Source organism: Girardinichthys multiradiatus, chromosome 10 (genome assembly GCF_021462225.1).
Source record: "Girardinichthys multiradiatus isolate DD_20200921_A chromosome 10, DD_fGirMul_XY1, whole genome shotgun sequence".
Classification (NCBI taxonomy): Eukaryota; Metazoa; Chordata; class Actinopteri; order Cyprinodontiformes; family Goodeidae; genus Girardinichthys; species Girardinichthys multiradiatus.
Window position 1 is genome coordinate 29,162,443 of NC_061803.1, and position 26,743 is coordinate 29,189,185.

The 26,743-nt window shown below is 40.5% G+C and overlaps 1 protein-coding gene across 7 annotated transcripts in view; it reads right to left on the reverse strand.

Annotated features, from left to right (window-relative positions):
• The window catches only part of myocd (myocardin), a 179,662-nt gene that overhangs the window by 13,916 nt on the left and 139,003 nt on the right, over positions 1-26,743 (reverse strand). For 6 of the 7 annotated variants that reach the window (XM_047376061.1, XM_047376057.1, XM_047376063.1 and 3 more), the window contains 7 exons: positions 20,718-20,783; positions 6,583-6,764; positions 4,895-4,999; positions 4,498-4,811; positions 4,049-4,205; positions 3,413-3,961; positions 1,515-2,009 (listed from right to left, as the gene is read on the reverse strand). In XM_047376061.1, the coding sequence (XP_047232017.1) occupies positions 1,515-2,009; positions 3,413-3,961; positions 4,049-4,205; positions 4,498-4,811; positions 4,895-4,999; positions 6,583-6,764; positions 20,718-20,783 (1,868 nt within the window). The remainder of the gene's footprint in view (positions 1-1,514; positions 2,010-3,412; positions 3,962-4,048; positions 4,206-4,497; positions 4,812-4,894; positions 5,000-6,582; positions 6,765-20,717; positions 20,784-26,743) is intronic. The other variant, XM_047376062.1, reaches the window with a different exon arrangement.

Sequence of the window (26,743 nt, forward strand, 5' to 3'; positions counted from 1 at the left end):
AAGGTTTGTCGAAGTCCTCTGTGGTGAAGGGAGGCATTTTGTGCTGATTAGCTGGCGTCAACTTGTCCTTCTTTCGAGTTTGATTATAAAAACATCAAAGTCCTTTAGAAAAAAACTAAATAAAAATAAAAATAATAATCCTTGGGAGTCACCGGTTAGAAGTAGTTTTAGTCCAATATTTCCGTAATTTTGGCTAAGAGATAAAAAGTTAGCAGTAAAGGAATGCAAGCAAGCAGGGAGCTTAGAAGAAAAGCGTCTGAGCAGGCAGCACTAGAATTTATTTAGAGATTTATTTAGAGGTTATATAATGCTGTGCTGAGGCAGTAGTAATGTGCCATTTCTTTCATTTATATATGTTGGAACAGTGAAGCATCTGAAAGTTGCAGGGCAGTGGCTCTTAAAGGAGACCTATTTTGCAAAATTAACTTTCTGATCGTTTTTATATTTCCATTTGGGTCTCTAATGCTTCTACAGTCCAAACGCAAAAAAACCCAAAAAGATTCAGTAGTCTTTTTGGGTATAAATGAATGTTTTGTTTATTTTCTTCTAGAAAACACACCGTTTCAAAAATTGTGCAATTGTGACGTCACAATTACATTGGCATCTAGCAACATTACCTGAGTCCCGCCCCTGACTAGCATCTGAAGCGGAGCTCCACCCACTTGATTTTCAGTACAGGATAATGCCTCACCGGCTGGTTTTACCTTACATGTGCTTTACAATGGCTACCCTCAAAGGCAGATGTTCTGTTGTTGACTGCAAAGACCCACATGTGTCCATGCACATTCTCCTGCTGTCGGATAACAGAGATTTATGCGTTTATTTTATTTTTGAGGGCAACATTCCAGTCACATTGCCGAAGACAGTACTAGTTTGTGCAAATCACTTCACCACAGACTACTTTGTGATCTCACATCAGTACACGTCAGGATTTGCAGAAAGACTTTGACTGAAGAAAATTTCAGTCCCTCTTGTTTGTGGCATATCTGCAGATGACAGAAACGTAAGGACTTATTGTTGTGTCTTATAAGTTTCATTTTTTTTTCACGTGTACAAAGTGCTGTCATACACAGCTAATTTGCGTAAAAGTGACAGAGCCCTGAAACAGCTCATTCTGAAAGGAGCACAAAACAGGGGAAACTAAGGAGGTGAAACCTCATTATCTGAGAATGATTTTGTGCAAAAAATGGAAGGAAGTATACTTAGCCACCTTAAAGACTGAAGATGAAGACATCTATACCCTGTCCCAATGGTAATGGTTGGTCCTAGATAATTAAACTGTTCCACGTTTATATACTTCTATTCCTTGCAGCTTCACTGTTAAAGCTTCAGTTTCTATTGGTCCTGTTTTTAAATTTCTAATTTCAAAAACCTGTATGTTAAATATTTACTTACTTTACCATTACTTTAATAGAGTTGCCTTTTTGATCCTTAAACTATTATTGAAGTTAGTTGATCTATTTTACCTTGTAAAGAAGATTAAAATTGAGCCTCTTCCATGCATACCCTCATACCTGCATATTGTGACCTCTGCTTTGTCCCTGGGGGTGTCCACAGCTGTCTCTTCCCAGCAGAGGAGACAACAGGTAGGGGCTATTAGGAGATGAAGGCTGGGAACTGCAGGTGGGTTTTCCGATGGGAGAATCTTGCGGGGAACATTGCGGGCTCAAAAAGGCTGACATGGTGGAAGGGCTGGCAGAGGAAGGGTCTGTGTCCATGCATTGTGGCCCACTAGGGCCACCCATATTTGGTATGGGGTTGTTGCAGCACCCCATATCCTCCATGCAGCTACCAGGAGGGCTCTTAAGCTGCTTAGAAGAGGACAGGGGGCAGCTAGAGGACAAGGACATAGGCTCTTGCTTGATTGTTACCCCTAGACAATGTGGGCCCATCATAGTTGTGGCATGCTGCTGGTGGAGCATTGAGGTGTGAGATGGAGGAGGGACAATGTCCTCAGTTGCTCCATAGCATCGTTTCCTCTTGTGAAGTTGCATCTTCAGTTCTTCAACCTAACAAGCATGATCAGATGTGGATTGGTCAAAGTATGAACAACTTAGCATATACAGGGGTTGGACAATGAAACTGAAACACCTGGTTTTAGACCACAATAATTTATTAGTATGGTGTAGGGCCTCCTTTTGCGGCCAATACAGTGTCAATTCGTCTTGGGAATGACATATACAAGTCCTGCACAGTGGTCAGAGGGATTTTAAGCCATTCTTCTTGTACGATAGTGGCCAGGTCACTACATGATACTGGTGGAGGAAAACATTTCCTGACTCGCTCCTCCAAAACACCCCAAAGTGGCTCAATAATATTTAGATCTGGTGACTGTGCAGGCCATGGGAGATGTTCAACTTCACTTTCATGTTCATCAAACCAATCTTTCACCAGTCTTGCTGTGTGTATTGGTGCATTGTCATCCTGATACACGGCACTGCCTTCAGGATACAATGTTTGAACCATTGGATGCACATGGTCCTCAAGAATGGTTTGGTAGTCCTTGGCAGTGACGCGCCCATCTAGCACAAGTATTGGGCCAAGGGAATGCCATGATATGGCAGCCCAAACCATCACTGATCCACCCCCATGCTTCACTCTGGGCATGCAACAGTCTGGGTGGTACGCTTCTTTGGGGCTTCTCCACACCGTAACTCTCCCGGATGTGGGGAAAACAGTAAAGGTGGACTCATCAGAGAACAATACATGTTTCACATTGTCCACAGCCCAAGATTTGCGCTCCTTGCACCATTGAAACCGACGTTTGGCATTGGCATGAGTGACCAAAGGTTTGGCTATAGCAGCCCGGCCGTATATATTGACCCTGTGGAGCTCCTGACGGACAGTTCTGGTGGAAACAGGAGAGTTGAGGTGCACATTTAATTCTGCCGTGATTTGGGCAGCCGTGGTTTTATGTTTTTTGGATACAATCCGGGTTAGCACCCGAACATCCCTTTCAGACAGCTTCCTCTTGCGTCCACAGTTAATCCTGTTGGATATGGTTCGTCCTTCGTGGTGGTATGCTGACATTACCCTGGATACCGTGGCTCTTGATACATCACAAAGACTTGCTGTCTTGGTCACAGATGCGCCAGCAAGACGTGCACCAACAATTTGTCCTCTTTTGAACTCTGGTATGTCACCCATAATGTTGTGTGCATTTCAATATTTTGAGCAAAACTGTGCTCTTACCCTGTTAATTGAACCTTCACACTCTGCTCTTACTGGTGCAATGTACAATCAATGAAGACTGCCTACCAGGCTGGTCCAATTTAGCCATGAAACCTCTCACACTAAAATGACAGGAGTTTCAGTTTCATTGTCCAACCCCTGTATGTCGTAAATCTGAAATGATGCTTTCACTTGATAATAATTATCATTGGTAAAGCACAGAAGGATGGTAGTTCCTCACCTGTCTCTGCTCCTGGTGCAATTTCCATGTCAGCTCTTCAATGACCCTCTGCTTTTCCACCAACATCTTATCTTTTTCTGCTTCCAGACCATTATTTCCTCCACCCTCCCCTACTCTCTGGTTTCCCCCACACACCCTGGCACCTCCTTCTCCACCTGCACCTAGGCCGTCCTCTATGCCAATCTGGGTCGGGGATGGCTGAAGGTTGAACTGGTTTGGAGAGGACATTGGTACATCGCTGAAGCTGTCCGGCAGGGAGCCACTGAGAGACAGATCTGAGGATGCTGGGGAGATGGGCGGGGTGGAAGAGGTGCTGGGGAAGGGGTAGTATCCTCCCTGCGACAGATTGCTGGAGGAGGATGGGGACTGGTAGGAAGATAGGGAGCCTGTGGGTGTGACTGGAAAAGTCAAGGTGGTGATGTCAGAGGATCCTGATGGTGAGGAGTCTGCATTGGAGTCCTTGAAGGGCCGGAGTCGCTCTATGAGGGCCATTTTGGTCCCTGAGACAGGCATGCCACGAATGCGCAAGTGCTGCCTGAGCTCAGAAACCTTACAGGAAAAAGTATAAAAGTAAGACACACACAGATTAATTGTTAAGTTGTAATGAATATAATTTGTATTTCCAATAAGACCTACTTTAAGGTCATCCAGATTTGTGGGTAGTGGACCAACTTTCACAGGTGAGACGTTGTTTTGGTTGGAAAATGTGTTCTTGACGGGAGAAGAGGAGTTGCTGTTTGAGTTACTGGAAGGACCACTGGAAGCACAAACTGGTAATTGCTTGTTGTTGCCCCTGAAAATTGAACATTAAAATAGATTAGTCTCTGAGAAAAACAAAGTTTCACCATGTACAACAAAATTGCCAATCTTCTATTGCTAGTTTCCATCAGCCATTATCTCCAATTCAACCTCTTTCCATGGAAATGGTTAATTTTTTCCTAAGCAGTGTCCTGAGTGAGGGTCTTTAATGTGCCTACCTACATAGAAATGGCTGTGCCTATATGACCAGACATTTTAGTTGGAGGCAAGTTTTTAGTAGAACCCAAGATCTTGTGATTGAAGGTAGTTATCTTTTGGTGACTTACTTCTGGGTACTGGCTGGCAGCTGAGGCTGGTAGTTAAAGGTGGACTGTCTCTGCTGGGCATGGGTCTGCATGGAGTGTGTATGTTGCTGTTGGTGCATCTGTGGATGTGTATGAGTATGTTTCTGCTGGCTGAGGATCTGAAGCTGCAGGAAGAGCTGCTGTTGCTGCAGAAGTCGGGCATAGGCTGAGTCCATGGGTGGAGGGGACTTCTCCACCTTTTGGTCTGGAGGAATGTACTGGTGGTACTTAAGTTTCTTCACTTTTGGCTTCACATCTTTGGGCTTCTTATGTCGGTTCTTGTCCGACGTCTTGGACTGTTCAAAAAAAGGGAAGGTAAGGTGGTCTGTTAAATGTAAAAAGGAAGATAGAAATATACAATTCACACGATTCAGCTAACCTTGACTATTGCAGTAACTGGTATTGGGGGAGCTGCCTGGTTGGGGTTAGGAGCAGACAGCCCTTCGTCTTGGTTTTGGTCTGGTGGGTCTCTTGTTGCACCACCCTGTGCAAATACAAAACATATTTAGATGTAATAATATCACAGTAACAACTGCGATTAGAAACATTGTGGAGCTCTACCCTAGATATTCATAAAATACCTCCATGCACCATTTTTGGAAAACACGTAAAACTCCCTATAGGATTATGATTAACTGACAAGTGATTCATTTCTATTGCATACATTTTTACACACAGTCTGGGAAAAAAATCTAATGAAATCAAAAGTCAATCTGGCTTATATAAAAAATTTAAGTGACAGGAATTAAATCAAAAACCAACAAGTAGCAAACATCCACCAAATGGAACTCACAACACTATGATATAGCCTGGAAAAGGACACTAGCAAACTCCCTTTTAAAGAATATCTGTTCTATGTGAACTTTGTTAAAGAAAGTATTTAGAATTGATTGCTGAGGCCATGCTTTATAACATTATTCAGCAATGAATGTTGCTCCTTGATTGTAAATTCCAAATTAAACTGCTTTAAAGCTACAGATGAATGTGTTTGCCTTAAACATTGGGTCGCAATAGTAAATCCAATTTTTGATTTTATATCATTGTGTAGGGGTAACAATCAAGGCATTAAAACACTTGTTTAGTTGTGAAGGCCACCAAGGCTATTCTGCTGACTCAAAGGTACATTTGGGGACCCCAAACTATCAGAGGCCTCACATAAATGCTTGAATTTTAATGAAGACCATAGATCTAACATTTTTATATTTGTTTATTGAAAATTTAATTGTTTAAAAATAAAATTTAAGATTTAAACGCATTTATATCTTTTCATTGTGTTTGAGCCGGTTTGTTACTAAATACATCTCAGCAAATAATAACCAATTATCAATGATTGCTGGTTGTTGGTATAATAAAAATATGATTTTAAACCTACATTTGCGGATGGATAATTTTGGGCTTAGCTGTAGGTATTTTTTGACTCAGACAGTTTGAGTTTTGAGATACGTTTTGTGGCTTATCCACAAACAGATGTCTGCTGCTGGTAAATACTACAGATGTAGATAACAGAATAGAACACTGTCGTGTATTTGAAAAATATTTTGACTTTAAAAACACTTTTGCTCTTGTTGCTGTTTTATTTTGGTGAATTTTTTAATGTTTTCCTTAGCTGCAATGAAAATATTTACATCTCTCAAAGATCATCATTTAGCAGGTATGGGGAATGTTTGTAACACACCATCCGCCTTTAAAATATTTATTCCATAATGTTTTCTTTTTATCTGTGTCCTCAAAAGCTGTTTTTAAACAGACCTGACACAAAATCAAGTGTATGATTGAGTTTAAACATATTGAAAGCTGTGAGCTGGTGGGAATTTAGTTCTTGTGACCATTCCTGATGCCGACCAAATGAACAGGGTTCTATGTTTGAAAGGTAGGCAGTGGCAAAATAGAGGCAGTGTTTAGGAATGTGACACCTGCTGAGTTTAACTTAGTCCAAACCAAGTTCAACAGTTGGGATAATGAAGTCCACTCTGACACCACAGGAGGGCAGCAGAGGCACAGCTGTGAGAAGTACCAGCAAGAGACGGATGGAGGGACTGAAAAGGTTGCTGGATCATTGGACTTTACCTGTCGTGGGCTGGTAAGGGCAGGTGAAGAGGAGGAGGAGGCCGTACTGCCAACAGCGTCAGATGAAGGGCAGGCTGAGCCCTGCGACTCGTCACTGTGGTGCAGCTCCGGAGACAGACTCTCACTGCTGCTGTCTTCAAATGCATATGAATCCTCCTGCTTGGGGAACTTGCCATGGTTCACTGTAAGAAAAACAAAAAGAGAGTGATCAGTTATCGCAGGAAGATTACACGTACATTACATGTCCTGAATTAGGATTAAACAATGTTGATATTAATACCTCACCAGAAAAAATATATTTGCATGATGGCTCAGGCTTAGATTATGATTTTAATTAATTGTAAGCAACCAAATTATCTGTAGTGAGAGGACTTTGCAACAGGTCAAACCTGAGGTATACAATCAGTCTAACCCTTAACATTTGATTTCTCCTCCAAGTGAGGTCCAAAGCAGAGCAACCCTATTGGCTACAGCTAAAATGAAAACCAGTTACAGCTAAAACTTCAGTTTAACTCTCCAAACAGGTGAAGAGGTAACAGTCCTGCTGGCGCTCAGGGGACTGTAATTGTCAAGGAGTAGTTATGGTTATCAAATTCAGTGCAGAATGTTTATTTGTACTTTATGCTGCTCTATAGCACAATAGAAACTGAAACAACAGTTGTCCAAAGGTGACCACAGAACTTAAGTTAAAACTGTTTTCATTATATATAAATGATACATCTACTCTTACAATACAGCTGTAAATTACACATCTGAAGCAAACTCAACAGATAATGTTTTGGTTTAAGTTATGTTTCGAAGCTTTTTCATTAAGATGATGTTATTTGCAGCAACATCTAACATTCTGGCTTAAAAAAAACCTAAAACCCAACACATTGCTGAGGCAGCTATTTATCATATAATATTAAATGGGATGAGTAAGTATCACAATCAGATTTATACACCAAACAAGGAATTTTACTTTGGTTCCGCTTGCTTTTAGTCAAGACATCTTATATTGTATAAACATTTACGAAAAAGGGACAATAAAAACGTTTTTTCTGTTCTTTTGCAAACGGAAGACAAAGCTGAACTAGAGCAAATATGCATGGTATCGATTGATCTGGCCACTCTGATTGTTAAGTGTACATCAGACAGACAGCCTGGGGAAAGAAACTGTCTCTGTGGTGGCTTGTTTTTGCAAACAGTGCTCTGTAGTGCTGACCTGAAGTAAACGTCTAAACAGTTTGTGTCTGGCATGTGTGGGATTGTCAGAAATGTTAGATGTCCTTTTCCTAGCCCTGTTTTAGTCCTGATGATCCTGTCTGCAGACCTGATTGTTTGTTGCAGTTTGGACCTGTCCTGTTATGTGGACGAGCCAAACACAAAGTAATGGACAAAAACAGGACAGATTGAATAATGGGGGTTTAGAAGATGACCAGCAGCTGGCTTATAGACACTATAGTACCAAAAGTATTTGCTCACCCATGCAAATAATTGAAATCAGGTGTTCCAATCACTTCCATGGCCACAGGTGTATGAAATCAAGCACCTAGGCATGCAGACTGTTTCTACAAACATTTGTGCAAGAATGGGTTGCTCTCAGGAGCTCAGTTCATTCCAGCATGGTACTGTGATAGGATACCACCTGTGCAAAGTCCAGTCATGAAATTTCCCTGCTCCTAAATATTTTACTGTCAACTGTCGGTGGCATTATAAGATAGTGAAAGCGATTTGGAACTACAGCAACTCCGCCACGTACCTAGTGGTTGGCTACATAAACTGGCACAGCGAGGGAAGCAGATGGTGACATGCATAGTGTACAGAGGTCGGCAAATTTCTGCAGAGTCAACCACTACAGACCTCCAAACTTCATGTGTCCTTCAGATTAACTCAAGAACAGTGTGTGTTCTTATCAAGGCACTCTTTGGTAGCCTTGACGTTGAACGTTACTCACTTAGTTCTATGTAGAAGAACATAGTTCTTGTAGTTCAACCCAAGAAAACCAAACCCAGCATGTTGTGTCAAACCCATGGGTGGTTTTATACAGGGGCCAATAGGGGCCAGTGCCCCTGTTATGGCTGGCATGCTGCCGCAGCATTGCACAGAGTAGTCTTCAGAGCGCTACACGCTCTGTTTAGCCAGCACATTTCTGAATGAGAAGAGGGAGAAAGGGTAAAAAGGCCACCACTACAAATTGTTAAAGACAACTAATGGAAAGACGTAAAGAGACGGAGGTAAGTTTTTGTTTTGTTTTGTGATGGCAATGTTTGGCTCATAGTCGCGTGTTAATGTTGTTGTTTAATGCAATTAAATCCAGCTTCATTGTTTTAACATATGTTTAATCCAGTTCTTACAGGGTTAGGACTGATTTCATTTTTTCCTTTATAATATTACTTTCAGTAAATTAAAGATGAAGTTGTTCCACGTTTAGACTTTGCCATATTAAGATATAATCAAAGTTTTCACCTATCAGACATTATCAATTACTTTTTTGCAGCACTGGGAACATCAGTGGTCATAAAAAAGAACAACAGACATCACGTCATTTTTTGCCGCTATTAACAAAGAACATTGTAGAGAGAGGGAGGATGAAGATCATGAGGGAGCTACGGAGCAGGATGAAAGACAGAAAGGAGTTCATTGGAGAGGAAGATGAGATTGAGAAATCAGAAACAAAGACTGTCAGTCCTGAGTCAAGAGGAACATACAGTTGTGTGAAAAAGTTTTTGCCCCCTTCCTGATTTCTTTTTTTATTGCATGTTTGTCACACGTAAGTGTTTCAGATCATGTTACTTTTATGCCAGATGTAAGGAGACACACACCTTCGAGAAAGTTCCACTGTGGTGTCGTTTGTCCACAGAGTATTTTCCCAAAAGTCTTCAGGATCCTCAAGATGTTTTCTGGAAAAACTGAGATGAGCCTTAATATTCTTTTTGCTCAGCAGTGGTTTTTGTCTTGGAACTCTGCCATGCAGGACATTTTTGCCCAGTCTCTCTCTTATGGTGGAGACATGAACTCTGACCTTAACTGTGGCAAGTGAGGGCTGCAGTTCTTTGGATGTTGTTGTGGGGTCTTTTGTGACCTCTTGGATTAGTCGTCGCTGCGCTCTTGGCATAGTTTTGGTTGGCCGGCCGCTCCTGGGAATGTTCAACACTGTTTCATGTTTTTGCCATTTGTGGATAGTGACTTTCACTGTGGTTTCCTGGAGTCCAGCTTTAGAAATGGCTTTATAACCTTCTCCCGACTGATGGATCTCAGTTACTTTCTTTCTCATTTGTTCCTGAATTTCTTTGGATCTCAGCATTATGTCTAGCTTTTGAGGATCTTTTGGTCTACTTCACTTTGTCAGGCAGGTCCTATTTAAGTGACTTCTTGATTGAGAACATATGTGGCAGTAATCAGGCCTGGGTGTGGCTAGAGAAAGTGGACTCAGGTGTGATAAACCACAGTAATGTTTTAACAGGGGGTGCAATCACTTTTTTACACAGGGCCACGTAGGTTTGGATTTTTGTGTTTTCTTTTACTAACATTTTAATTTGTTTGATGATCAGAAACACTTATAAGAAATAAGAATCAGGAAGGGACAAACACTCTTTCACACCACTTTATAGACTGTAAGGGAGAGATTCATCTCCTTTCAGATATCAACAAGTGCAATGATGATCTACCAGTGCAGCCTAATTTGGGGACATTTCCAACCACATTAATGGGGGGCAGGAGCAATTCACTTTGTTGGTGCTCCAAATAAATTCATATATTATGATAAACAATTAAATATTGCCCTCTTTTGATTTGTTCTTTTTTTTCTGTGCATCCATGAAAAAACACTGTCCCCACCTAGGCCCACCTGGAAAATTTGACATAGAACCACCATTGGTCAAACCCATACCCCAACGCTGCTGTGTTAAGTCAACCCAGCAAAATAACCCAAATTGGGTTGTTTTGAACACAGCAGGTTGTAGAGTCTAAGAGTTATTAACTCATAATGGTTTAGGTGTAAAATAAGAATTTTCTTTTAACTTGTGATTTGTTTAATATTTGGTGATGGCTTCCAGAATGATGCGATATTATACTCCTGTGTATAATCTGGAGTGTAGTTTAGCTGATCTACAGTCTTCTATCACAGGGGCCAACTATTGGTTTCATGGCCAGGTTCTATTATATGTTACACACAGTGTATCTAAGTATTCACAAACTGCCTGTCTGTCACTGACACCTACTACAACACTTGAGGTGTTACGCTGCCTGGATGTGGGATCAACACAGCCCACTTTAGTTCTGCTGCTATGCTTATTGGCCTGTCTGATAGGAAGCAGAGCTTTGATTGGAGCTGGGTGCAGCTATCTGTCAGAACTGAGGGCACATAGCCAGATGGAGGGAAGTGGTACAGGTTGTCCTGTGTGTGTGTGTGTGTGTGTGTGTGTGTGTGTGTGGATTGGGGTACAAGATTGTCTTTTTGTTTCCAACATGTGACAGGCTGGAGCAGATCCTGGTTTCAGTCACAGTACCAGGCCCAATCTGTGCAACTCAGTGACCTTGTAATAGACACACACCCATACACACAAAGCTGAACACACTGCTCAGTACACAGCGCTTAGGGCTTTTTCCTCCCTCCTGTTCACGTTTAACTCTCAGCACTCACTCACACACACACACACACACACACACACACACACACACACTGTGTCCCTGTCTCTGTGAGTCTTTAATATAATCTTCATGTCACCAGGAGACTAAGTTGGCAGAATTACAGGATACCGGCATGCTGTGTACGTTTCCGCTTTTCAAGTGACCAGTTTAGAGCTCAGGCTGCTTGAACAGAGGTCAAACCAATCAATGGGAGTGTTGGGTATGAAGACAGAAAGCTTTAAGGTGAAGGGTTAATGCTGCGGGTGCAACAGCCTGCCTCCATCATGTGGCTTTGTAGGTGCTTTTAAGGAACCAGAGAAAGCAGAGCTTTGGCTAAGGCAGTGCGTAAACAGACACACAGGTATGTCCACACAAGGACACACTCGAGCTTTAGGACACTTCTTGAGAAAAAGTCTGGAAGCAAATACAGCTGCTGCTCATCTCAGTAAAAGCAACTCTCCTCCCTCCAGCTGGCTCCTTTACGCAACATGTTGTGGTGTCAGAATACCAACAGTAAGAAGTCAGATCCAAGCAATGTGATGACTAAGACCCAAGGTTCTGAACAAAGCTCCGTGGTGGACACTTTTAAAGCTTGCTTATGGTGCCATTCCATAAATCAAGCATTGGTGGGTGTGGGCATCATGAAAGGGATCTCCAAACATTTAAGTTCACAGGATACGTTTTATACAAAATTATGCTCTAGCAGCTCTTGCTGTAGAATATGGCCTTCTAATTGCCACTCTGCAGTGAGCATGACAAAAGACTTGAAAAACTAGTTCAAACTATGCTTTAATAGTAACATTAAAACATTCAAATATAAACCTCAGTGTATTTTAGTGGGAATTTCTGTGATAGACCAACACAGAGTAAGGTATGGTTTTCTTTTTTTTTTTTTTTTTTTGCAAATAGAATCTGAACTATGTGGTAAGTCCAACTAAGTCAGAACTTCATAAGACCAGCATTTATTACAGGTCTAGCTACAGGTCTTTTGGGGTATGTCTCAAGCTCAGTCAGACTGGATGGAACGGATCTGTGAACATCAACTTTCAAGTCACCAATTCTCAGATAGACTTTAACTGGGCCATTCCAAGACATGTCTATGCTTTGATGTGAACTTTTCCATTTTTACTCTGGCTGGATGTTTCAGATTGTTGTCCTGCTGGAAGGTGAGCTGATTTCTCCATTCTTATGTCTTGCAACCTTTACTTTCAGCATTGGATCACTCAGTGCTGACACCACCATATTTCAAGATGGGGAATGGGATGGTTTTCCATAGCATAAATGTTTGTGGTTGAAAAATGACTAAATGTGCAAAACACTGTAATGATGTTTGTCCTACAAAAAGTGCTTGAATGTTAATTAAGCATGTTTGAAATATAAAAAAAAAAAAAATACATAAAATAAAATTATTTTTGCTCCCAAAAATTTCCTCCAGCCAACCTGGCTTTTGTTTAATAACATAAGCTGGGAAATTGTCCTATTATAAACAGTTTTCTCTCTCTCACTTCAAAACAGAAATTAATAAGACCAATAATGGATACATTACTTGGGGAAAAATTGGAATATTCTTCGTAATAGCTACTAAATATGGGAGAACAATAAAATTCCTGAACCTGGAGGTTTTCTCAAGTGAAGAAAATACAGAGACTGGACAGTGAGACTGCAAAAAGGTTGACAGCAACACTGAAGAAGCTGTAGGAATTTCTTCCAAGTACTGGTTTTGTTCTACATGTGATAGCAATTTCTCCATGTCTGGATGAAGAAGTACTCTAAAATATAAAATATAATCCTTTTTCCAAAGAAAACATTTGGGTATGGCTAAAATCTTATCAAACCTTGTGGGACAATGTGTTTTAGTCTGATGAAACCAAACATGAACCCTGGGCCACAATTCCAAAAGGTAAGTCTGACACACAAAACATCAACAAAAGAATACGTCACACACAGCGAAACATAGTGGTAGCAAACATCATGATAAGCAGTTACTTTCCTTTAGGTGAAAGAACAAGTAGACAGACAGACAGTGACAATGTTTTCACAGAACATTACAAGAGCAAAATTGAATCCAGAAATATATATTTTGTAATATATTAAAAATTTTAAATCTTAGAAAAAAATCTAATTGCATTTAACCATGTTTATTTATCCTTAGGTCTATTTTCTGCACTACTTTGTAGACGTTCTTCTGTCTTGCTCCTTTTTTCTAGCCATCATACTGTCTGTTTGTACATTAGGGGTTCTTTCATCCTCAATAATCAGCATTCACTCAAATACTTTGAGTGTTAAAAAAAATAAATAGAGAAGTGGTAATTAAAGGGCTGCGGTAGATGAGATTTTTAACGTTCCACAGTCTCTCTCTCTGAGTGAAATCCAGGATAAATAATCAGGACTGGTGAGAACCTGGCATAGCCTCCGTTCTATCTGCAGCACTCACCGTGCTTGTGATGACCCAGCAGAGAGCTGAGAAACTAAATCAGTTTAATTATCTGAACTCATGAAAAGAACAAATGCACCTTTTTGGTCAAATATGATTTTAGTTTGGGATTTCACAGGGATGACAAGGGATTGTTGGCTGCGAAGAAATGAAAGATGTTGAGCTTACAGGTGGACGTGTATGGTGGAATATTACTATTTCATGAAAAGGTCATCAGATATGAAATACTTTATTTGAAAGTAAAAAAAATATGTTTTCATCTAAAACAAGAAGGATGTGTGATATTAAGGATTTTTAAACCTCAGATAAAGCTAATATTGTACTTCATGTCTCACTCAGATGAGACATTCATAATTTTCAGGAGATCAACAATCCAGGCCTTTCTCTACATGGTGCTTGTTTTTCTAAGCACCAGTGTGTTGTCATAATTGTTTCCAGGGAGAAGAGTGTGAAGTGGCCACATCTGGGCCCCCTGGAGGTTCTAACATTTCATGTTTATTTTTCAAAGCACCTGAGTCTAGTTGGAAATCTCTGAGATTAGCTAATAATGACATTATCTCCCTGTTCTATGGACATGTTTGTCCATAGCACAAGGCTGGATTTCTCAACCAGTCCTTGCAAATAAACAACCCCTTGTATCAACTCACAAAATCACATTTACATGACAAATAGATCACATTTTTATATAAACCACTAAGAGTCCCTGAGTGTGTCTATAATATCCATAAGGCATAAGGTCCATAAAACTGGGATTTATGGAAGAGTAGCCAGTGCAAAGCCATTACTTAGTGTTAAAAATAAGAAGACACATTCTGAGTTTGTCAAAAGGCATGTGGGCGACTCCGGTCATTTAAGACCAAAATGTTACTTTTCGGCCACATTGGAAAACGCTATGTGATGTGCAAACCTAACATATCCCATCACCACAAGAACACCATCTCCATAGTGAAAGAAGGTGGTGGTAACATCATGCTGCGGGGATGGCTTTCAGCAGCAGGAACTGGGAAACTGGTCCGAGTCGAGGGAACGATGAATGGTGCTAAATATAGGGATATACTTGAGCAAAACCTGTGTCAGTCTGCCTGTGATTTGCGACTGGACAGTGGTTCACCTTCCATCGGGACAATAACCTGAAGCATACTGAAGCAACACTCAAGTGGTTTAAGGGGAAACACTTAGGTGTATTGGGAGGTCCTAGTCAAAGTCCTGACCTCAATCCAATTTAGAATATGTGGTTAGACTTGAAAATTACTGTTCAAAAGCTAAAACCATCGAATGTAAAGGAGCTGGAGCAGTTTTGTTGAAGTGGGCAAAAATCCCAGTGGCAAAATGTGTCAAGCTCATAGAGACTTATTCACAGCGACTTGCAACAGTAATTGCTGCAAAAAAGTGACTCTACAAAGTACTTACTTTGGGGGCGGGTGAACAGTTATGCACGCAGAAGTTTTCTGTTATTTTGTGATATTTGTTCTTTCCTTTAAAAAATAATACATCTTCTACATGTTCCGTAAATAAAACGATGCAAACTCTCAAACAATCCATTTTAATTCCAGGTTGTGAGGCAACAAAACATGAAAAATGCCAAGGGGGGTGTACCTTCACAAGGCACTGTATAAATGTAAATGAAAGAGGAAAATGAGAAAAGGAAACAATGCAAACAGGCAAAGTTTGTAAAGGAAATAATTTATAATTCATAACAGTTCAAATTATGAAAGGAGGAAAAAAATTTGCTAAAAAAAACTGAAATGAAATGCAAGTTTAAATTGCAGAAATTAGAAACAGCATTCAAACATGTAAAATATTACTGGAAACCTAAAAATGTTTAAGCAGTAGTTCCAATTGCTTTGTAAGACGTGCAAAAGGCAAAGTCTTAGCAATGGAGACTATTTCTTGAACTGTGACAGCCCTCTGACAGAGATTATGTGACAGCTGATTACACAAGTGTTTGAGGAGGTTCTCCTAGGGTAGGAAATGTGAAAGATGGCAAATTTGTGGAATTTGTTGATGTACTGTGAAAGGTGTGGAAGAGGTGCAATTTCATGAAAACAGTAAAAGATATTAAACAGCTGAATAATTTATTCCACAGTCTTGTGAACTGTTTAAAGTTCAAATATTTTTTTTTTAGCTAAAGTAAATGAAGGTAGTACATTCATTACGGGAAATGTCTTTTAATAATTTTAAAGCTCCCTCACAATATATTTCTCGAAGTTCAATTTTTAAAGAAGTGTAAACTGTATAAACTGTATCAAGACCTCATAACATATATCGATTGAAAGAGCTGAATTTTGTAAAAGTTGAACAGTTATAACCGTACAAAGTATGAAGAAGAAGTTAGCAACGAATTGCAACAGGATCTTAAGAGTGTGAATGCATTCACAAAATTAGGAAAATGAGGCATTGGACAAAAGATGATTAATAAAGGTGAAATAAAGGCTCCACAGATCATCCAATATGAAAGCATGTCCCTAGTAAGATGTCAAATCACCAGCTGCTAGATATGGTCACATTGTGCCTTGAACATTGGTATTTGGCTGTGTTATGACAGTAACGCAGCCAAAAAATATCAGAAAATATCAGGCAAAAATAATGGCATGATGGTCTGGGGGTGCTTTGCTGCTTACGACCTTGACAGCTTGCCATAAGTGATAGAACCAAAATTATGTTTTCCGCCATATAATCCTATAGATGAGTTTCCGGCCATCGGTTTGTGACCTTGAACTTAGAAAACCTAAAGCACATCAGGAAGCCCATCTTGGAACGACTGAAAAAAACTAACAAAAGAAAAATAAAGGTGTTGGAGAGGCCTGGTCCCTAAATGAAATACAAATGATGGCATGATCTACATGATCTGAAAAGGTAACCCTCCAATGTGACTGACTTAAAACATTTCTGCAACAAATAACTCACTGCAAGCTATCACAACGGTCAGGTTGGTTTGGATATTTTTTCCCCCTAATACATACATTCAAGAGTGAGAAACAAATCTAGAACAGAAGAAATCTGTAAAGGGTCAACACTTTTTTCACAGCAGTGTATGGCTGCTGAATGACAGTAAGAGGGAAGCTTGATGGGATATCAGGGTTTCCATCCAGGTTTAAAGCATTCCTGCCATGGAGAGAAGGATCTTAAAGCACAAGCAGGAAAAAGCACTGTAAACCTGTAACCAGCTATGGCTCTATTATCTTTATGAGGAAATATTAGATTGGATGTGTGTGTGGAGTCAGACCCGAGGACAGCAGGGAGACAGTGTGCTTCTAGGCAGGCTACACACCGATCGGGCCTAAGAGACTGGGGCGGATTCATGAATAGTCTAATAAACACCAGATGTTCCCTGGGTAATGTATACACAGACCCTGTGCCGTGTCCATCTCCCCAGCAGGGATAACACATCTAGGCCGAGACAGCCAGCGTTTGAAGATTCACATCTACAGAAGCAGCAACAGGACGAGGACCATGCTGCATGGCCTTCAGAAATGCCTAATTTTTGATGCCATTGACAGAATTCTGAGACATCAGGGAGATAGGATATCTGTGGCCTGGGTGAAAGAAAGTTACAAACAAACAGCAGGAACGGAATTCCCTGCAACTTTTCTCACATCTGCGCCACTGCTTGCATCCAAGAGATAAACGGGCAATTGAAGTTTCTTTTTTAAAAGAGAGCTCAGGTTCCCGTCGACCAATTGCGTTTCCCCTTGTTGCCTTATCTGTGACAGACTCCCAGAAACTGATAGGGCCTAGCCGGACCTTTGGATTCCGTTCCCCCGCACACTTACTAGGGCTTTATCTGGAGGCTGAAGTCTCTGTGAAATGGCAAACGGTGCCAGAGATATCATTCAGCAAATCCCTGGTCTGCCACGCATGTCGCCTTGTTGATTCTGCAGGCGGGGGAAAAATGCCCAATGTACTGGCCTTTCTCATCGCTGCTGCTATGTTTGCAAATGTGAGACTGTCGCTTTGGGGTAACATTGACAAATGAAATGCCATTTTACATTGGCTTGAAACAGTATTCATATCTTATTCACATTTTTATGTGATCGGCCAACACAAAGTAGCGCATAACTGGGAAGTGGATGGAAAATGATAAAAAATTTAAAGTTTTTATTTTACAAGAGATAATCTGAAAAGTGTGGAATGCATTTGTATTTAGGCCCTCCTGTCTCAAAGCCTTTTGCTGATGGTGTGTTTTTCAGCTTTACACATTAGAAACCTGATTATTCACTCATTCTTTTGCGCAAACGACTTAATTATGCACTGCTTTGTGTTGGTTTATTGTATAAAATGTGAGAGAAAAACCATAAAGTTCATGTTGTGACAAAATGTGAAAACAGTTTAAGAGGCTTGAACCTTGCTGAAAGGCAACTGTACAAGCAGTTATCTGATGTGTCATGTCTCATGGTGCTTTCTCATGAATATTCCAAAGAATTAAATTTTTCATATGCTGAGTGTTGGCAGCCAAAGCTAAACAGAATACCTGCAAACACTGCAGTGCCTAGCTGATCTGAGGATTATGAGGCCCCATAAATCACAGGAACAGCGAGGATGTAGGAGAATATTCGGTGCGCACAGGCCTGCATGTCATCATAGCTGTGACTTATGTGACATTAAAAGAACAAAGCTTTTGTCTTGTAAATGGGAGCTCTCTCTGCACGTTGTCATGCTTGGGCTTGTCTTACTTTGATGGAGCGCGGTCCTGTAAACAGGTTCTCTCTTTCTCTGAATCCGGCCCAAACGCTAGCACTCTCTTCTAGGGCAGAGAGCCTCTTCCATCACGACAGCATTCCTCAGCGGTCACTCACCACCCTGCCTGCCTGCTTGCTGCCTGCAGCCACCAACTGCCTGCCTCTCTCTAGCTGGATACATCCACCTGTTTCTTCTACATTCATCTGCTACTTGACTGGAGTCTGGATACATTTTGTTTAAAGAATCTGTTGTTCTAAAAATGAACATAAACAGTACCTCCCCTAATTCTACAATGAATGTCTTTTGTTCAAATATAAAGTGACAACCTCAGCTTCACTGCATTTAGACTCATGTCAACTGCTTTTCGACACAGCCTGGTTGAAATGCCAAAGACTTCAAAACTTATAAAAAATCTGGGTAATACAGCTCTTTCAGCTCCCAAAGCATATGCCCACACCCACATCAGCCCTTGCACTCCGTTTTCAGACGTATATTCAGGATGCAGACGAGCTCTAGGAAATTATGCAAGACTAGCTCCCCCCAGGACACTGATATGCTGCCACCAAGATAATAAACACCCATGAAGTTGCACCGGAACTTTGATTCCTGTTCCAAACCCTCTAAATCCTACCAACTTGTTTCAGGTGTAATGAGGAGCCTACTGCTTCTCTAACCTTGGGATGTGTAATGTGTTTCTTTTTTAACTAGTGTAGACAGACCAGTAAATCTAGAGCTTTACATTTTTGGCTCAGATCTTTCTTCACCAAGACACACCAGAGCGGCACCTGCATTACTGCAGACAAGGCACTAGACAAGAATCTGCCTATCCATCTCCATTCTAACACAATATGTGAACAAGACAGTGAGATACATGAAGTCTTCTGTTTGTGGTGGACACTGACAACCAACCCCAGAGGTAGCAGACCCCCTTATTCCGGTTGACAACTCAGAGGAATTGACTCCAATTCCAGCTGTTTCACACTTGGGTGCATTTGTCACGGTGAACACGGAATGTCATTGATTAAAGACACCCATATCTGGGGCTCCAATTATAAGAGGAATTAGTCAATTACCAAAACCACCAATTATGATCGGTATTACTATAAAGAAGATTATGACGAAAGCGTGAGCTGTCACAATTACGTTATAAATTTGATCATCACCCAGAAGAGAGCCCGGCTGACTTAATTCAGCTCGGATAAGAAGGCTTAGGGCAACTTAACCAAATGCTTGTAAAAAGGCAAACATTAGAGTCTCCCAGACTTTTACAATTCCATCTATGATCATTGAAGGCAGAATAAATCACAACAGTTAGCAGTGGCAGAGACCAACCCGTTGTAGGAAAAATCTAAACTTTAACCTGAGAATGTCGAGATGGAAGCCTTCTGAAGATCCAACCAAACTCCATGACCCCCTCAGTAGATAAGGATCTTGTTGACTGTTCCACAACCAGAATAAAAACCGAACAGGTCCTCCTGAATCAGAAGTTCAACAATCAGTCTGAACCTGGTTTCAAACAACCTGGAGTAAACTTCCCAGGATGGCTGAGAAGTTTGACCCCTCGATGAACACACCCTATACTGGATATTGAAAAACCCTCTCTGGACCCCTTGCTCTGGACCACCACTTTAATCTGCCACTTCACAGGCGTTGTCCTGATCCTTCATGTGAGAATGAAGAGGCATGTCTGCCACATCATCTGAAAAATGTCAGCATCTTGTTTACCCCTAGGATCTCAACTACTTACTGACCCTTACTTATGGTCATAAGATATGGTTCATGGTTAATCCTAGACACAAACAGCTGAAAGGAGGCTATGGCCAGTCTTTGAGATAAGGTAATGAACTCCGCCATTCAGGGCAAGCTCGAAGCAGAGCTGCTGGTTAGGATGCATCCTGGATCATTTGCTTTGGAGGCTTTCCAGCCCATCCTGCCATGTGGAGACTCCAGGGCAGACCCAGAACACCCTGGAGGTATTATATATCCCTTCAGGTCAGGGAACACCTTGAGATCCCTTAGAATGACCCGTAAACAGTTGTTGTGGAGAGGGATGTCAGGATATCTTCCTGGACCTGCTAACCTCATGACCTGATCATAGATTGGCAGAAGACAATGAATGGATAAAACGTGGGAGTGAAGCAGACAGGTTCTAACAGTCAACACCAACAAATTATTTTCCTGGAGAAAGAAACAGCTAATTGTTCTTGAGACCAGTTCATGAGGGTTAAATGTGAATAGAGCTGACACTTCACCTTTCTATCCTATAGCTAACTTTGGAAAGTGAAATAGTTTCTTACAGGTATTCCTTCTTTCTCCGTGTATTTAGAGACAAAAGGCTTAAAGGCCAGAAGAGTGTGTGTGCTTGTGTTCGTGAGTGTGAGGCAGCTCAGTGTTGGAAGACGTTACTCACGAGGCATGATGCCCTGGTCTGCCAGCTGCTCTCGTGTCCTCCTCTGCTGAAGTCTTAACTGTAGCACTGATGGAAGGAGAACAGAAGGAGTACAGGAAAGATGAAAAGAGGTGTGAGAAGACAAGTGAGGGACAGAGGAAAATAAAAAGAAGCTGTTTCAGGATAGTTTTATTAACCTGCAGGCTGGAGCTAGTCGTCGGAGGTGGAACGTGCATTTTAAGAAAGAAATAAAACTTTACAAATAAATTTTAAATAAAATCCTCATGAATATTTCAAACCCTGAACTCCAGCTCCACAATGGATTGTGCACATGCACACACCATTGATACACATGAAGAAAATAACAGATTACAGCTATTCACTCTTTATATTGCCCCTCAGCTATACAAGGCAAATCTTTACAGCTTAAAACAAGGTGGTACAGCTACGAAAATGTTTTTTATATTGTGGGAAAAACACACAGCCCACAAGATCCAAACCATTAGGATACAATGGTAAATCCATAAAATGTAAGTATGTCTGAAAGGAGGAAATACTGATATTAAAATGTATGTATCACATTTATTTTACCCAAAGATATTCTAAGCAGTGTTTCACATTTTTGCTTAAAGAAATGTCCAATAGATCAAGATGAAGACGGGTGTCTATTTATATCTTCTTTGAGAGAGCAGATGCTTTGGGTAAACACAGGTATGTCTTTACTGCGTCTTCCAGTTATGTCTACTGGTGTTTGTTTTCCACCAGTCTAATGGATTAATGCGGACAGTTTGGCAAGAGACAATTGCATTGTGAGCAATGTCCATGAATCCGTGCTTGGTGACAGTGTTTTAGTCCTGGCAGTATTATTATACAAGCCTAAAATTATTTATACCCCTGGCAGATTTAGACTTAGAATTATTTTAATTGAACCAAAATGTTTGTTTCTGATAGGCCTCCTTGTCACAACCAAATTTTTAGCTGCCTTCCCAGATTCAAGGACCCTGGCTGGGCCATTCCAAATATGAACCTTAATATTACTTCCAGTCAAAAGAAAAATGTTATGAAAATTAAAAATTCCAAATAATTCTGGTCTTAAAAGTGTTTTTTCAGACTTGTGGTCATAGAGTGGATGGAGCTTCAGCTGAATATTTGCCCTAAAGAAACAACACATTGTCAAAGTACAGATATACTGGTATTACCTTAAAAGGTTTGCATTTGACCTCAAGTTCCAAACAGAACTTGACAAAAGCAGTGGTCTTTTTCTTTGTACATTTCTTTCTTGGATCAGGGACTGGCAACTGTGTTTAAAGCTCAGTCAGCGCATAAGTTTCCTGTTTTCCAAAGTCACCAGCTTCCAAATTGGAAAAATTAAATTGGACCATTTTCTGAATCTATAATTCCATCATAGATCTAGCTGAATGTTCCTCACCAAGCCTGATATCTAAATCTAATATGATGTGGTAACCATATTGGATTTTGCAGTGACTGTGGTGATTGTAGTGACAGTCGCTATAATAAACGGTTTAGGGTTTACAGTCACATTTGACTGTACCACGCAACATCAGTAACACAAACATCCTATTATACCACTCTAATCAGAGTGCATGCTAAAGCTTTATCGGGTTTTATAGCTAATAAAGCGTAGCATGGGCCCTGAGCACAACAATTATCACATCCTACTGGTTTTCCATGTTACAACAGAACCCCCCTGTGCTGTGTCTTCTATCTCATCAAAGAGTATAATCCACAACAACTGTATAGCAGAGTTGTCATTGTGACATTTTAAAACTGTGGTATACCTTAAGTAGGGAGTGATATACATGCCCAGACAGGAGTTCTAACCTGAATGCAACATGTCTTGCAGTACAGGTGTCCTCCTTCTTCATTGCCAACAGATGGAGCAAAGCCTGGTGCATTAAGGGGGCACAAGAAAAACATCACAACCCATTGCTGCCATTACAACAAAGCCTATCTGTATATAAAATGATGTAATAGATCATAAATAGCCCTTCATTCTAATAATATTGTAATATAGCAATTCTATGACATATAACTGATAGACATACCTACATAAAAGTTTATCACATCAGACTAAGTATGAAAAAGGTTGAAAAATGTTTCCACGCAAAACCAAAATTATAAAAAAACCGCATTGTTCTGTAACAGTAACATTTTTAGAGCAAGATTAAAGAACAGTTTAGCAAATGTAGACGTAAATTGAATATACGGTATGAATATTGTCTGAATAACTCAAAAGGCAAATTCTGAAATCTCATTTTCTATAAATGACATACTGCTAACAATGGACTGACTTTTAGCCAGTTGTAGAGTTTTACAGTACACCGGCTCTTATGCACTCTATCAGTATTATGCATGTCCACATATGCATAAAGAAAACATACCCATACGCACATACAAAAAAACACTGCTTCCTCACAAATATTTCTGCGAGCAGGATGTAGGAAAAGATAAACACAGCTCCTGGCTTTTAAACAGATCTACTCGGCAGTGTGTGGTCCACAGCATGTGTGTACAATTCTCACTGCTGTGTCTGTGTGTATGTGTGTGTGTATGAAGAAATGGCCTAGGTGGGAGCTTGAGGTCATAAAGAAGAGCCTCCTCTGTGTCTGTTGGTCCGCTTGCGTCCTTTTCCTTTCGTCTCTTTTGTCTGTGTGTGCTTTTCCTCCTCGCCGTTATCTGGAGGTCCCCTGGTCTCATCCTGGATCTGACACACAAGTATGAAATGTTCTCACTCTGCCTGATCACGTTCTGTTCATCTCTCCTATTGTTAATCATCTCACTCAGGTGGTTTTAATTCGCACTCTTCTGGCTGCAGCCGTGCGTGTCAGGAATAGACTCAAAATCTGCTTTTATGAGACTTGCTTAATAGTTGAAGTGGGACGTGAACGGAGCTTGTTTGCCACAGCACCGCTCCATCACTGAAGAGCACCTCCATTATGTAACACAAGGCCCTTCCCTTCTCTTCATCTGACATCTGCTTTAGTTTACAGCAAGGGGGGGTCATGACCCGTAGCTCGCTACATCACAGAGAGCAAAATCAGGCATTAGCATTGGTCGCTGACTGGAAGCTGACCAAAACATGCAACTGATACAACCACTGTCAAGGAAATCTTTCAGTCTGCCCCAGGAGCACACGCCTCCTTGGTGTACATCATAGTTCACAGGTGACAAATGCAATATAAATGTTACTGGAAGCTAATTCTGTTTGGCTTTTTTATCTTTTCATTACTCAAAGGGATAGTATTAGATGTTTGAAGTGAGGATCTGGTAAAAGTTTATAAGCAGTTAATATCTTACCTGCAGTAGAACTGTCTTGGCGTCTTCTTTTAGCCTTAATCCAGATTAGCTGAACCTGGTCATTGAAGCTAATAGCTAGTTTGTGAGAGCCCAGGACCAAAGCAGAGTACTTAAAACCGCTGTATTCTAAAAAACATCACGGTGTTTGGCACGAACGCTTTTTTTTTTTAAATTAACATTTCAACCAGGTGTCTCAAACTCCACTTTTAAGGGCCAGTGTCCTGCAACCTTTAGATACATCATTTCATTTAGGGGTGTTGATGGAGAACCCCTGCTTTAGAACTTTATCACTTTTGCATTTGGAGGTTATTTATGGAGAAACCAATGATTACTTACACAGGAAATGGAGGTAGGAAGAAGTGCATCGCCAACAATTTTCCCATGTGAAACATACTGAGAGCAGAGCATAAAGCATTGTTCATCAGTAATAAAAGTAGGGCTTATGTTATTATAGACTGTAATGTTTTTGTGTTTTACACCACTTTATTTCTGATAGGCATGCACAACAAGAACAGCGCTGGAGCTCCTTCCTCCATTACCTCTTTAAATAATTTCTTTTTCAAAATATTCTCACAATGCACCCAGCATTCAGGCTGTTGTGTTTAACCTGCAGAATGATACTGTAAGCTGTTTTATTTTGCTTTAAAATATATTCATTGAAGTTCAGAGCACAGTACCTCTTATTACAAAGATCTGAAGGAAGTTGTTCCTGTTCATTTCCTTGACGCTATAAAACAGCTGCTTTTCAATCTGCAGCAGGATCCTATTATTACTGTGGTTGTCCTGTAGAATATACGTAAGCACACCATTGGCTAGAGTGGTGGTTGTCCAAGTTGGCAACAAATTAAACAGACAAACCATGCAAAAAATCCAAATGTCCATCTTAAAAGTTAACTTAGCATTAATTGCTAGGCAACAAAAAGCATACCTAAGTCATTACCTTCTGCATATAAATTTGAGAAAACATTCTCAAAACCCTTTCTACCACAGTTAAAAAAGTCCAAAACAATGCTACATTTACAGTGGGTGCTCTTTGGTGGTTGAAGTATTCTGGCTTTACCTTCACTGCTTTCTGCTCGTGTTTGTGTCCAAGCATCTGCCACACTCGTGCTTCATGAGCAATAAAAAAAACAAACAACTCGTTTTAAACAGTAATGTAAATGAAAGCATTTTAATAAGAATTTTGTTTTTTAATTTTAGAACAAACTATTTATTCTTAAATTTCCAGGTTATTATTTGAAACCAGTAATTGTTTAAGTCCTACTACATTAATTTATGAAGCACAGGGAAAAAATAAAAATGATTTCTCGAAGTAAGGGCATAGAACTGTGCCCTATAGACTGTTCTACAATCTCTCAGCTTTGGCTGAATGTCAGCGCATTCTAATCATTCAGAATCCTTAACCGTTGTATCGCCTACTCGATGCTTGAATTGGACTTTGAAAAAATGGCTTGTGGCCATCTCTGATTTATACTAAATAAAGAATCCAAGAGAGTTCTCTACTGCAGGTAAGAAATTAATTGTTTATAATGCTTCAGAAGAACCTCCTGAACCTTATGATGCTAAATTTGAGTGTCACGGTTCGGTTAACAGAGGTAACACTTAATTTGTACTCCTACTTGTCCTTGAGCCAAATCCTGAACACTAAACCCTGAAGCATTCTTTCTGATCACTTTGGGTGATGCCTGCAAGCTGATAAAACAAGTTCATTTCTCAGTCAAGTGACAGCTTTAATCCCAACCATACATGCAGGTTCTATGTCTTATTTTCTTGGAGAAAACAACATTGAAATCAAGTTGCACGGCTCTGTGTTGTGCTTACTGACAAGTTATCAATAATTGTGCCTAAGAAAGCACAGCAGCTGCCATACAGTCTGCTCTTTCTCCAAAGTGTTGCCTTGTCTTTACAGCAGAGCGGAGAGAGAGCCGTGCCGAGCTGAGCTGAGCCGTGTAATCACAGATAGCTGAAACATACTGTTGACTTTGAAAACGAAGACATTTGTTTGAGTTATGGTGTCTTGACAAAAAAGAACATACAAATTGACAGCCGCATTTACAAGTGCCCAGATTTATTGTGTAAATAAACCGTCATTCGAGCTGGTTTGTGTGGCTGAAGTGGAGATAATTAAACAAGCTGCTGAGTGATTATGTGATTTATTGTCCCTTTATGTGCCTCACACAGAAGAGACAGCACTAACATTACACTTTTACACTAGAACTCCGACAATCTAAGAAGTGCGGCTGTATTCGTCACCCAAATTCCCGTGAACTTTCATCAACACGTACAGGAAGGTGTTGGCGACAGATGTATGAGTGATGCTGTCTACCATCTCATAAACAGGTGTTCCCAAATGAAGCATAGGGTTTATTTCACTCTAATACGTCTACATGAAGTAAAAATCCACCTTATAACAGAATGCTTATATTTTAGTCCCAATGCATTTGGCCACTTAAGAGTCAGACTTATGAACAAGAGCCAGAGCCTGACTGCTGGGGAGACAATGCTCCACCAAAAATGCTTCTGGAGAGGTTCCACTGGCTGTGACTTATGGTCAACAGCAGTAAGCTGAAAACAAGTTGAGAAAAGGAAAAAAAAAGAAAACAGTTAAGGTTTTTTTTTTATGTGCAGCCAGAATGGCATTCACTGTCAGAACATTGGAGTACATGTTACTTGGTCCCACAAAGTATTTTAGTCCAGTTTGTGTAAAATTATTAAAGCTCTATGAAATA